Below are 12753 nucleotides of genomic sequence, written 5' to 3' on the forward strand. Positions count from 1 at the left end.
GTAGTGTTTTACAGAAATGCAGAAGGTGAGGTTTGTGCCCCAGAGAAGTCACCAAATTCACCAAAGAATTCTGTCTGGGTGATAGCCAGGCTAAAACTCTGCATAGATTTGGGAGTGTATGCTGAATACTTTAGATATTCAAATAACACAAAGCTGTCCAGTCTAACTGGGCACTGTGCACGTACTCATTTGGTTTTCTCCATACTCTCCTACTGCTGTGCTGACATTTTAAGTTTTTCTGCCTTTTTTCTTGCCACGCCATCTAATTTGACATGTATGATGGATGCGTTGGCTCTGGTCCACCAACCAGTGGTTGATAGGAGGATTTATAAAGGAGGACAGACACCATTATGCAGTGGCTCAAATATGCTTCTAAACACATCATTCAAAGGAACCCCACCTGTAAATGTAGGCCCATTATTTCTTTCATTATGTGACACCTTTATATGATGGCACTGCAATGAAGTGTAATCCTTTGATTCAGATGTCTGCTACCTTTATGTGAACCAGGATTTACAATGTCTCCAAGAATTTGAGCTTTGAGAAGGATGGAAGATTCAACTTCCATACTTCTACATTGGAAGGCTTGATAAACCTGGAAGAAATGCATTTCAGTTGGGAAACAATTGCAAGTGTAGAAGTTCATAGTATGAAACATCATGTACAGTAACTTTACTTACCCACAGTCTTTCATTTCTATAGGAAAAAAAAAAATTTTGAGAATCCCCAAATCAAATAAAAAATAAACTTTCTCTGTTGGAAGAGAATATCCAAGTTAGCGAGATGTGAGGTGATGCTACTGTTTTCCTACTTTTATGCAAATTAGTCTTCAAAACTGTCAAGGAGTTCTTAAATTTTGCATATTACCTTTATTTGGCAATATCCTTGTTTCTTGAAATAAAACCTGCAGAATAATGCACTATTCATGTAACGCAGAGAGTAAATGAGTGAAAAGTGAAATTACATTGCTGTTGGTTTACGTTGGTAGAATCAATGAAGGTTAAAAAACGAAGTCCTTTGATAAATCAGTACAATATTAAATGGTTACGCAGTGCTACTAGAGTTGACATGTTAACATAGAGGTATCTAGAGCTGCCAATGGATTTGATTATTTCTGTTGTAGCACTTATGTCCAGAATATATCTTCTGAAAATCCATCTAATCCTGGTGGTATATAAATTTTCTTGGTATTTAATTTCTATCAGTAAAGCTTCCTTGGGAACGTCCACATTTGGTAGCATGGCCAAAGCTCCCTATCACCTGAAACTTGTGTGCTGAAAGGCTCATTGCACATAATTAAGCCTACTCAAGATCAATGAATTAGATACTCTCCTACTTTCCTATCGGATCCACTTATTAGACTTTCCTGAAACACCCATCAAAAGTTCAGAGAACTTGAACTAGGTCTCCTGCCTTGTTTATGGATGTTTTACTCTGAAACCAATCTGCTGTTTTTCCTCTTCCTCACAATAACCTTTGTGTATCATACTCTAGGAAATCCACCTCCCTGTGATCCTGTCCAGGCAATCCAGGCAATTTTTTCCTTCTCCTAATCATGTATCTGTTTTTTCAGCAGGGGCTTCCAGTTGTCCACTTTTTCCTAGCCAGCGCTTTGTTTCTGTGGGCAGATAAATAGTTTTGTCTCTGGCACTTGAGGTGCAGAAGGAATAACCTTCCTCTTGTTTCTACTGGTTCCTTTCCTAAAGCGTTTTCCTCCTCCTTTCCTGACAGCCTTGTTCCTTGTATCCTGACTGCTGCTTGTGCTAGCCTGTGAGCCTGATCTGCAAGGAGAAGGAAGGACTGTGTATGGTGCAGCTGTTGTGATACATTGCTCAGGCCTTTCTCAGCTCTCCATTTACCAAAGCAAGGACATGCATCAAGACAACCCAGCCTAGGTTTAATGAGATGGACAGTGGAAAAAGTGGTTGCAGTCTTTAGTCTTACTTGCATTCTCTATGTTGATTGAAATACTGCATTACTCTCCTGGACAGAAAAGACAGAATTTTTCTGGAGCTTCTCATATGCTTCAACTCATCTTGATACATTTCATCCCAATTTACCCTTCTCTTCAGAGGTGGAAGTAGTAGAGGGTATAATGCTAGTTTTGAGAAAATATATTTTAAAAATAAAGGGTCACTAGAATCTTGATATATCAACACAGTTTTTTACTTTTATATTTTTCTGTATGGGTATTTACTGAACAAGATTAAAGCTTTAGAATTTCTAAAAGATTGTATTATCTCTGTTCATCATTACAGTAAAAAAAAAGCTTACCTAGTTCTGTTTTAGCCACCTTAGTTGGGAATCATATAATCCTTAACATTAATTCTTTACTCTAAGCTCTCGATTTTACTTGTCTTCTATATCAATGCTTTGATTCTAGTTCTGTTTTTAAAGCATTTTCCAAAAATAACATTTACCTGAGATTGTCTAAATTCAGCTCTAAATTCACAAGGCTTTATTTCTAAGAAGTATCTGTTTCCAGGTTGGATCTTGCAGGCATCACCTCTAAGCAGGTTTGCAGTGCTGTATCTGCTGTTTTTTTGATGCACTGTATGTGTGTGTGCTTGCTAGATGTGACTTTTTTCTCCTTACTCTGAGTTGGCAGCTCTTGGCTGCATCACCTGCAGTTGTACATTGTTTTGCAAATACTATGCGTGGCCCTACATCCCATATGCTTCTGGTCTGACGCTATTTCTAGCAGTATTTCCTTTGTGAGGGTTCTCCTAAGTTTTTACTTTGTATTCTTCCATTTTTTATTTTCTTCTGTAGCCAAAGTAAATATATTTGTGTTTGTTTTGTTTTTCTTTTGGGCATTTTCTTTTTGTCCTCAGTGATCTGTGCAGCCTGCCAAATCACGTATCACTCTTTTCCAAGTGTTATGTCATATCTTTTGTTAGTTCCTTGCCCCTCGCCCTCCACCCTGCAGCTTTGGCTATCTGAACTGAATTAGTGTCTGATCTGTTATAATGAAATGTGCCAAGTGCCTTAATTACAAGTCTGACTTATTAGTTTAAAATGAATAAAAGATTCTTCAAGGAATTCTTTCACTTTTTGCAGTTTCATTTGCAATCTTTCAAAAGAGTCTCTTTTGGGGGTTTCAATATTATTACAATTTCAGTTCAGAGCTTGTACTTTCAATCTGGCTCTGTTTGGAAACTGGTTAAGTCATCAGTAGGTACAGGTTCAGCAAAAAATAAAAAAGTAGTTATCGGTGAAATTTATGTTTTACTTCAGGTGGATTCCAGCTTTTCCATACAGATGTCAGATACCTGATTTTCTTCCTACCATTCATCAATGTAACACTAGTTTTGGCTTGTTAGTGGCCTTTAGTTCCTGCACTACTATTTTTCCCTCTCTCTCATTCTTAGGGGTCTGGCTTCCTTACTTCTCTGATAATCATAAAATAGTTTAGTTCCTAATTATGGAGTTATGGACTTAGAACTTTGGAGTTTTATGGTCCTAACACCTGCTTAAAGAAGAGCTAATATTAGATCAGGTTGTGCACAGACTTAACCAGGCATTTTGAGTATCTCCAGTGATGAAGATCACATAGTCTTGTGTGAGTTCCAATTTGGTATTATGTAGCACCGTGATGTTTGTTCGTTTAAAAGGAGAACAGAAGAAGTATTAAAATAGCAAGTGTTATTGAAGTTCAAGCCCCTATTTGAGAGTCTGTGGTGTAGGGAGGTGCTGCACCTGACCATATCCTAATTTTCCCGGCTAGTTGCTCAGGATCAGTGCATATTTCTGAAGATGCTTACATTGATGTGACTCTATAGAAAGTGACAGTAATTCTGCTGGAACAGTAGATATGGCTGTTAGAATACAACTCTCCATGAGTGAAATGGACTGTATAGCCAGAACCTGACCATTATGTAAAGAACATGTTTAAAGAAAAAAAAAGCTAATCTTAGGTAGGAAATCAATCCCTTTGTATTCTTTCTGTCTTACTATAGTATCAGATTTTTCTTTAAGTTCTTTGTTCTGGATAGTGGCCATTTTGCTGTCTTTGAACTAACGTATTCAATTCAAATATTTTAATGATACGAGGAGTCTTAATTTTCAGTATATCAGTCAGATGTTATATATTTGACCAAATGAAGATTGGTGTTATGCAGAGATATGGTGTGGGATAGCAAATGCTCCTTGATTTAAAAACATATGTATAGTCTGGAAAAAAATGGAGAATAGTATTTGAGCGGAGAAGCTTTGTACTTAACCTCCTTGAGGAAGACAGTGTTGTATTTGCCCAGTGATAAGTATAGAGAGTTAATAAATGCTGTGTAGGAATTGAAAATAATTCCTATCCACCATTTCAAATATTTTTAGTACTGTTTGGAAATGAAGACTATCCTTGAAGGACAGATGGCAATTGCATACGAAGCACTTTCTGAACTCTTTGCTGCCTCAGGCTCTATGATAAAATAGGAAAGTTGACAATATGTACTGTATTATCCTTTCATGGAATAATAATCACTTCTCGCAGGTTGCTTCTATAGGTACTTCATTTTACATAGATAGTTCAGATGTAAGCTATTATGTTTTCATATCAAAAAGCATTAGTTCTTGCCTGTGTCATTTAAATGTTTGAAAGTAGCTTTATAAGCAGGATTTTGAAGTTAAAAGTTGAAGCTTTTTCCCTTAAGGTTTCAGTAGTGACTACTCTGCTTCTGCCTTCATGTGACTTTAATGTTTTTGGTTTCATTGTAAATGTTGAGTATATTGAATATTCCAATATTGGAATGCATTATAATTGCATGAGTATCTCATCCTTGCTTAGAACATGTTCAGTTTTCATATACATTTATACCTAAACCCTAATTTTGATAACTCCATCCCCTGCTAACCCTGTATTATTGATAAACCAAAGTCATGTGCACAGTATAACATGCTTCATGAAACAGTGGGAATCACTTTAAAAAAGCTGTTTCTAAAGATAACTTGTACTTACTACAGCAAACCCTGGGAAACTATAGGCAACTCTTTGTGCTTGGTTCATTTACACAAGCCATTTAGTGAAGTGCTGCCTCTATCATTTCCATGAAATGTAAGACCAGAATGAGAGAGTGCTAATATAGTTAGATATTAAGCCTTTTTAGATGGGGCCTTCTGTCCCCAAAGACCTGCTTATGGGTTGCAAATTTTCTTTGTAGTGACTAAAAATGAGCTGTGCAGGCACGCATGAGACCTACCATGCTATAGTTTCCAGAAGATTTGCAAAATTTCCACAAGCTCTGAATGTCTTACCAGGTCAATAATGTAGCTGGATGGGCATATACTGCCAGGAATTTTTTTCCTTTTTCCTTCCTGTTTTAAATATTAATCATACTGCATGCAGATCTATTTCATATATTCAGTTTTTCCTTGTTCTTATATTACAGACGTTCCCCATAAGGCACTTGCCAAGTTAGAGGAAGCAGTTCAAGAATATTTTTGCTTGCCTTTATAAAGCTTGGGCTCTCTAAATGAATTCTGAACTTCCCATGTTGCCTACTGACAAATACTGTGCATAAGAGACTCATATTATTGTAGGTCACTGAATTAATTTTTAAAATGCCAATTGACATGATTCCCTTAGGGAGTTGTAAGTTGCAGCCTTATATTATGTCCTAGCACAAATGTGGAAATTCAGTGTTTTAGAAGGGAAAGCATTTGTAGTACTGAAAGAGCTTAACGTGATCAGGTGATGCTTTTCTAGCATTTAGATTCTAACAGATGGAAATAGGCAGACTTTCTAGAGATTTTTCACTGTCATTGCATGGAGAAAATTGGGATTGGTGTCCTTACTTCTGGCACCAAGCTTCACAACTGTGGTTGATTGTTGTATTTTAAATAACCAAAAATGGGAGTTAAAGTACTAATAATGATACAGCTTAGTTCAGTCCAGACATAGGGATACTAAATGCAGGAAGAGAAATAACCGAAGATAAGCTATCCAGAGCTATTTGTGTGAGTGATTGTTGATTGGAAAGATCTATGGGACGGTACTGGTATTTGTTATATCCTGCTGACATATGGCATGTGTTCCGTTTCCGTCAGAGTCAAAAATAGAGCACTGTAGATGAGAAATTATAATTAACCAATAAAATAGGTTTTTCACTTAATTATAACACTGCTCAGTAGCAGTGCTGCACTTAATGGCTTGTCAGCAAGTACTCTGTATTTCTCATGCGCTGAAGTTTATAAAAATTGTAATTTTATTTTGTAGAATTGTGAAACATGCTATTCAGTTTGTGAGTCTGAAAGCAGGGTTGCTGTCTTTGGCCTGTCCTCCATTATAGAAACCCTCTAACATCATCTTGTCTACTTGAAAATTATAACTGGTTTGAGGCTAATACAGAAGTTACCAGAATTAACAAATCACTTACTGTGAAAATGCTATGCATTTCTACAAGCACAATTGTATGCCAGCATATCATTCTCATCTTTTCAATATCAAGATTTTTTTTCCTGTAGGTATGCTTCTCGCTTACAGTAGGACTTTTTTCACTTAACATAGCAGAGTAATGGTGACCCTCAAACTTGTCTGTGATGCTGTTGAACCATGACTCTTGAATTGGGAATCCTCACCTTAGTGACAGGAAATACACTAAGAAAACAGTTAATCTACTTTTAACTAGCTAGGATAAAACACTGGATACTATGTGATACGAAATATTTTTTTGGCAGCAGGAAGAAAGACTATAGTATATTGGGGCATAAGTAGAGTTCTTTCTGGCATTCTCTAGTGAGAGGTTATATTCATAATGCATCTTTCATTTTAATTTTACATTTTTTGCCAGAGATCATTCAATTTTTTTTAGAGTTTGATTTTGTAGCTTTTATCTGCATGTGAAGCTTTTAAGGGCACCATAGCATGTCAAGATATCATAAACTACTTTATGCTGAACTTCAAAAGCTGTTTTATATATCTTTTTGGGTTACATGGTTAATGATGGGTTAAAAGCTAACACCAGTTGAGGCAAGAAGAGAGAAGGAGGGAAATGCTTTCTTTTTATTGTTCAGACTGCACAGTGAATTTACATGAGAATTTTATCAGCATTCTTGGTGATATGCCTACTCTGAATGAATTCCCCACAGATGCAAATTTTTTGGACTGGCTTCTTTATCTTTCTTCTTTTGAGATACTGGCTTAAAAGGATGGATCTGCCTTTTATGTCTAGAGAATGATGCCTTGAGACTTACTTGCCATATATTTCAGACAACCTTTCCAGCTGTTGAAAGTAAAGAGCAATTCTGCAGACAGCTTTGAATTGTACTAGGGGTGAGGTCGAGACAAAGAACTGGGGAGAGTAGCCACTTCTTTCACCATCCTTTTTAGGATGTTTAGTGGAAATTACTCGAAACACTCCATACTCTGAGCATAAGCCTGCCTATGTATAAGAAACCTAAAAAAGTTGGACATTTTGTTAAGGCAAGTATCCATGTCTTTATATCTTCACTAAACTGGAAGACATAGATCATAGCATCACATTCTTGATCATAGGGTAATTCAGGTTAGAAGGGACCACAGGAGGTCCAACCTCTTACTTAACACAGGGCCAACTATGATGTCAGACCAGGTTCTGCTGGGTTTTATCTAGTTGGGTCTTGAAGACTCCTGAAGATGGAAACTCTATAACCTCTCTGGGCAGCCTCTTCCACTTCCTGACTGTCCTCACTGGGAAAAAGCTTCTCCTTATATCCAGTCCGAACCTGTCTTGTTTCAACTTATGCCCATCATCTCTTGTCCACTCACTACGTACCAGTGTGAAGAGCCTGGCTGTGTCTTCTTGATAAGCTTGTAGATATTGGCATGCTGCTAAGTCCACTTAGAGCCATCTCTTCTTCAGGCTGAGCAAGCTTGTTCTCTTAGCTTCTCCTCGCAGGGCTAGTGCTCTAGCCCCTGACCAGCTTAGGGGCCCTCTGCTGAACATGCTTCACTTTATCAATGTCTTTCCTTTTCTTGGGGGCTCAAAACTGGAGACAGAATTTTTAGATTCCCTGTCTGAGTATATCAACAGATCCCCATGATTTGGTGTCATCTGCCAAGTTGATGAGAATGCACTCTGTCACCCCCAGGTCACTAATAAAGAAGTTGAACAGGACAGGATAGACACCTGCAGTAGTTCACTTGTTACTGGCCCCCAGGCAGAGTACTACCCATGAACCACTACCCTTTGAGCCTGATCATCCAACCATTTTGGTTTGTTATCTCTTTGATTTTCCACCTATCCAGACTGCAACGTCCTGACATGGATACAAGAATATTGTGAGAGACAGTGCTCCTTGTGAAAATCAAGAAAAATTGCATGATCATTAATGACTTTCATGTTCTTTTTCAGAGTTAGAAAACTTTCAGTTAATATTATTTAGTAAGACTTGCAGGTATGATACAGTAGCTTAATATATTTTGTAATGCAATTAAAATAGCTCTCCTGTGTAGATGACTAAGTTACAAGTCATTAACCTAAACTCAATAAAGTCAAATAGAGGATAACTATTCCTTAGACTTGGAGATACTTGTGATTTTTTTTTTTTTTTCTTCTTCCTAGTTCTTTGATTAAATTTACAAGTCTTAGCAGAAGATTTTTAAACCCGATGTTTTTTGAAGTGGATGCCTGCAGATGATTTGGCAAAAAGCCAAACTGAAAAATATTTTTACCTAAAATGAAGTTTTGATACGTAAGGAAGACTTGAAAGACTGGTAGCCAGTATGTAGTACAATAGTGTGGTTAGTGTAATTTGTTTTTCTAAATTGAGAACACTGTTCTTTTCTACTTAAAAGCCAGTAATCAGTATCTGTAAGGATCTTTGCTGGTTTTAATGTGAGTAGAACACTGGACTCTTTATGGAACTTTGAGTAAATTAGTTCTGTGGCTTTTTTTCTAGCACATGAGGAAGACAGAATCAAATGATTGCATTAGGATGCATGTTTGCATGATAGTTAGAAGGTTGGTTTTTTTGTATTTTTGGTTTGTGGGTTTAGGGTTTTTTTTTCTTTTCCCCTTCAGATGGAACTACTGTAGGAGGTAGCATGATTTCATGGCTTGATTGGTTTTGTTCTCTTTGGAGAAAATGCTGAGAACTACATTAGGAGAAGGTGTAGAATTCTTTTTGTATAATGCTGTGAAATCTGAAGGCTGACATTTTAAGCTGTAAGCACGATGAGCAAAACCTAGAAAAAATAATTCTCCTTGCTGTAGTCTGGGATTTTATGTGTTACCTACTGTATCACAAAAAAAAAGTCTTTTGCCAATGTAACTGAAAAAGGACTGTTATTTCAAGGCAGCAGTGCGTCAGGTAGCTCTTGCACTATTACATGGCACCTGGATTTCTCAGGATAGGTAGTGGTAGTGACAAGTATTGGAAAATTACATTTGTGTTATGGAAAAAGCTATGTTGTTTTCTTCCTTTAGGTCTCAGTATCATGAGAATGACATAGGGCTCCTCTCTGTTTCGGTAAATTACAGAAGTTGCAACTTGGTACGTCTTGCCTTATGTTTTGTTACAGGAGTGACACCAGAGGAGGAAAATGACTCTCTGCTCTGGGCAACAAAATCCAAATGGAAATACTAAATCATTTTAGAATGTAGTTAGCATGCATTATATCATGGCCCTAGAAGAAAACCTGAGGATTTAGGTCTTGATGTAACTTTTGATTGTATATATTATATAGCTTTGAGAAGTGTCGTGCAACTTCCAAACACGCTTTATAAGTAATAGTTGTTCTTTTTAATTTTAAAGGCTTTTGTGTCTGTGTGTACTATTCATCAGAAAAAAAAAAATCAAACTTATTAAATCAACTACACTTTATCTTTTTGAGCCTGAGACAACTTCAAGGGACTCAATATTTGTCGTCCTCCCCCTCACACCTTTCATAGCTTTTTTTCACCCAACCACAAGAAAAAGTATCATGTGTGATATGTGTGTATACCTATGTATATATGTGTGTGCATATATATATGTAAAAGCTATTAGTAGTGTCACATAATAATATGAAGTGCTGTAGAATTTATCAATGCGTTTCTAATATGTTTGTTACCAACCACACAAAAGTGTGTTTTCTTTTTTTTTTTAATTTGGGACAGCTTCTTAAAAAGTCATAATTATCGCTATGCAGCTTTGCATACCAGAATATCCTGTAATTTTCTCCTTTTATTGTAAAGAAATAAAATTTGTGCATTTTGTAGTGATATGAAAAAATGCTTCAAAGAAAGCCTTTTCAGTGTGATTGCTTTTGTAACTATCTTCAAACTACTTTGTGCTATGAGGGACAGTATTGAATTTTCTGGATAAACACTGTCTGTGGAAACCTCATTGTATGTAGAAACTTACTTTGTTGTAGCAGTTTGCAGGCACATACACTTAATTTATCTCTTAATGTAAAACAGACCATGAGAAGTGGCATACACAGGACATTTTTATCTGTGGAGTTAACGGGGGGGGGTGGGGGTGGGGTGTTTTTGTTTTTGTTTTTTTTTTTGTATTATTATTTTAATACTGAGGTGATGCACATTTTAAATGAAGTCAGCTGTGACTTGCTTTAAAATATGTATATGTGTTTCACTTGCTGGCATTCATTTTGAAAGCTGTTGACAGATAACATAAACTCTCACAGTATCTGGTCTAATTCCTGAGGTATATTGTGATTAAGGGGTCTCATCTGTACAAAGTTTCAGCATTTTTGACAAATGCCATACCTGGCAGATTGGGTTCAAGGTTATTGTCTGAATTTAACAATTTGTCAGCAGTTGGTTACTTCCACTGTCTGTCATGGTTTAACCCCAGTTGACAACTAAGCCCCACACAGCCACTTGCTCACCCCCCCCCTGCAGGATGGGGGAGAGAATCGGAAGAGTAAAAGTGAGAAAACTCATGGGTTGAGATAATGACAGTTTAATTAGTAAAGCAAAAGCCACGCATGCAAGCCAAGCAAAACAAGGAATTCATTCACTACTTCCCATGGGCAGGCAGGTGTCCAGCCATCTCCAGGAAAGCAGGGCTCCATCACACATAATGGTTACACCATCACTCTGAATGTCCCCCCCTTCTTTCTTCTTCCCCCAGCTTTGTATGCTGAGCATGATGCCATGTGGTCTGGAATAGCCCTTTGGTCAGTTGGGGTCAGCTGTCCCGGCTGTGTCCCCTCCCAGCTTCTTGTGCACCCCCAGCCTACTTGCTGGTGGGGTGGGGTGAGAAGCAGAAAAGGCCTTGACTCTGTGTAAGCACTGCTCAGCAATAACAAAAACATCCCTGTGTTATCAACACGGTTTCCAGCACAAATCCAAAACATAGCCCCATATTAGCTACTATGAAGAAAATTCACTCTCTCCCACCCGAAACCAGCACACAGTCTTAATAGCATTTTCCTGAAAGTCTAGTTTTCCATATTTCAAAATACCACACCTCTATCCCTTTTCTACTAGTTATGTTGTTAGGTCACAAGAGTGCCTTGCTTTTTATTACTAATGCATGAAATATATAGAAATCTAAGGTCTCTGTCCATTTATAAAATAGAACCAAATCAAGGTGACGATACTTCCATTTCAAAATGATGAAAACAGGTTTAGGACTGATCTGATCTGGTAATCAATATTCCAGATCTAGTATGTGTATTCTGTGAACTTGACTTGTTTGTAGTTTTCACTGAAATTTTAAAAACAAATACACAGCCACATTCTGTTCAGTGGCTAGATTACATGTGCATGAAATTATTGAATGGATTATCTGATGATTTCTCTTCTTCAAGCTTTACTTTTGCATATAGCCTTGGAACTGAAAGGTTAGTAAATTTATTTTCTTGATGCTTTCCTTCCTTTTTTAAAGTTTGCCTCATGACAGAGAAGTTATATGGAACATTTCAGTACAAAGGGAATTTTGGGACAGAAATAATAACAAACTGAAAATAATGAAATTTATTGGAAGTTTGCAAATATTATGTTAATTAAGACTGAAACTTTTGTGTTTCTTCTGGCAATTCAGAGATATCTTTGTCAGTTTACAGCTTATTCTGTTCTATTAAATTGGGAAACTGGAAAAACACCTATGCAGATAAACATTATGGTTATTAAAGAAAAATTTGAAGACTCATAATTGACTTCTCAATTTGAGTTTGCTTTTTGTGCTCCTATATTTCCTGTACTTCCTTACTTCTTCTAGAAATTGTTAAAATAATAGTTTATCACAGGCAAAATTGATTACTGTCATTAAACCCATAACCTTTCTTTTTATGAGCATAAAACAGTGACATATATATTGTTAAAATATTCAGTAGCTATTGAAGATAAATTGTTCCAGGAGATCACCTAATTATCCAATTAATTGGGTATTTGCCATTTTTGCTTTGTCATTGTAACAAATAAGAAATGCAGATTTTTGGACTGCCTTTGTGAAACACCTGCTTTTTTTAATGAAAATGAATATGAAAGGAATTTCTTTGCCTGACTTTGTATTTCTGCCTTTGTACTTTGGATTCTGTTCTCTGACTGAGGTACCTCAAAGGTAGCCATTGTGCTGCTGAATATCAACAGGCTTAATTCCTCTTTATTGGCTTTCCATACTTATGTTTAAAAAAAACATATAAACATCTGTTTGCAATGGTAATGATGGCAAGTCTTCTTTTAATGCTTAACTGTCTAGCTGAACAGCGGTTAAAGAATTTACATTTCAGTAAACTAAAATTTAAAAAAGGGAAAAAAAACCTTATTTGAACAATGGTTAACTCTTAGCTATTTTTATTTTTTGTAACGGCATCCTAATTTAATTTCT

The 12753-nt window shown here is 36.6% G+C and overlaps 1 protein-coding gene across 5 annotated transcripts in view; it reads left to right on the forward strand.

The window, feature by feature from the left end:
• The window catches only part of IMMP2L (inner mitochondrial membrane peptidase subunit 2), a 496621-nt gene that overhangs the window by 46626 nt on the left and 437242 nt on the right, over positions 1-12753 (forward strand). The window contains exon 4 of one of the 5 annotated variants that reach the window (XM_075493993.1): positions 1732-2262. The exons of the other annotated variants lie outside the window; for them this stretch is intronic. Coding sequence (XP_075350108.1) covers positions 1732-1774 — 43 coding nt within the window. The 3' untranslated portion in view covers positions 1775-2262. Of the gene's footprint in view, positions 1-1731; positions 2263-12753 lie in introns of those variants that run through there. 5 annotated transcript variants of the gene reach the window in all.

Source organism: Mycteria americana, chromosome 1 (genome assembly GCF_035582795.1).
Source record: "Mycteria americana isolate JAX WOST 10 ecotype Jacksonville Zoo and Gardens chromosome 1, USCA_MyAme_1.0, whole genome shotgun sequence".
Taxonomy (NCBI): Eukaryota; Metazoa; Chordata; class Aves; order Ciconiiformes; family Ciconiidae; genus Mycteria; species Mycteria americana.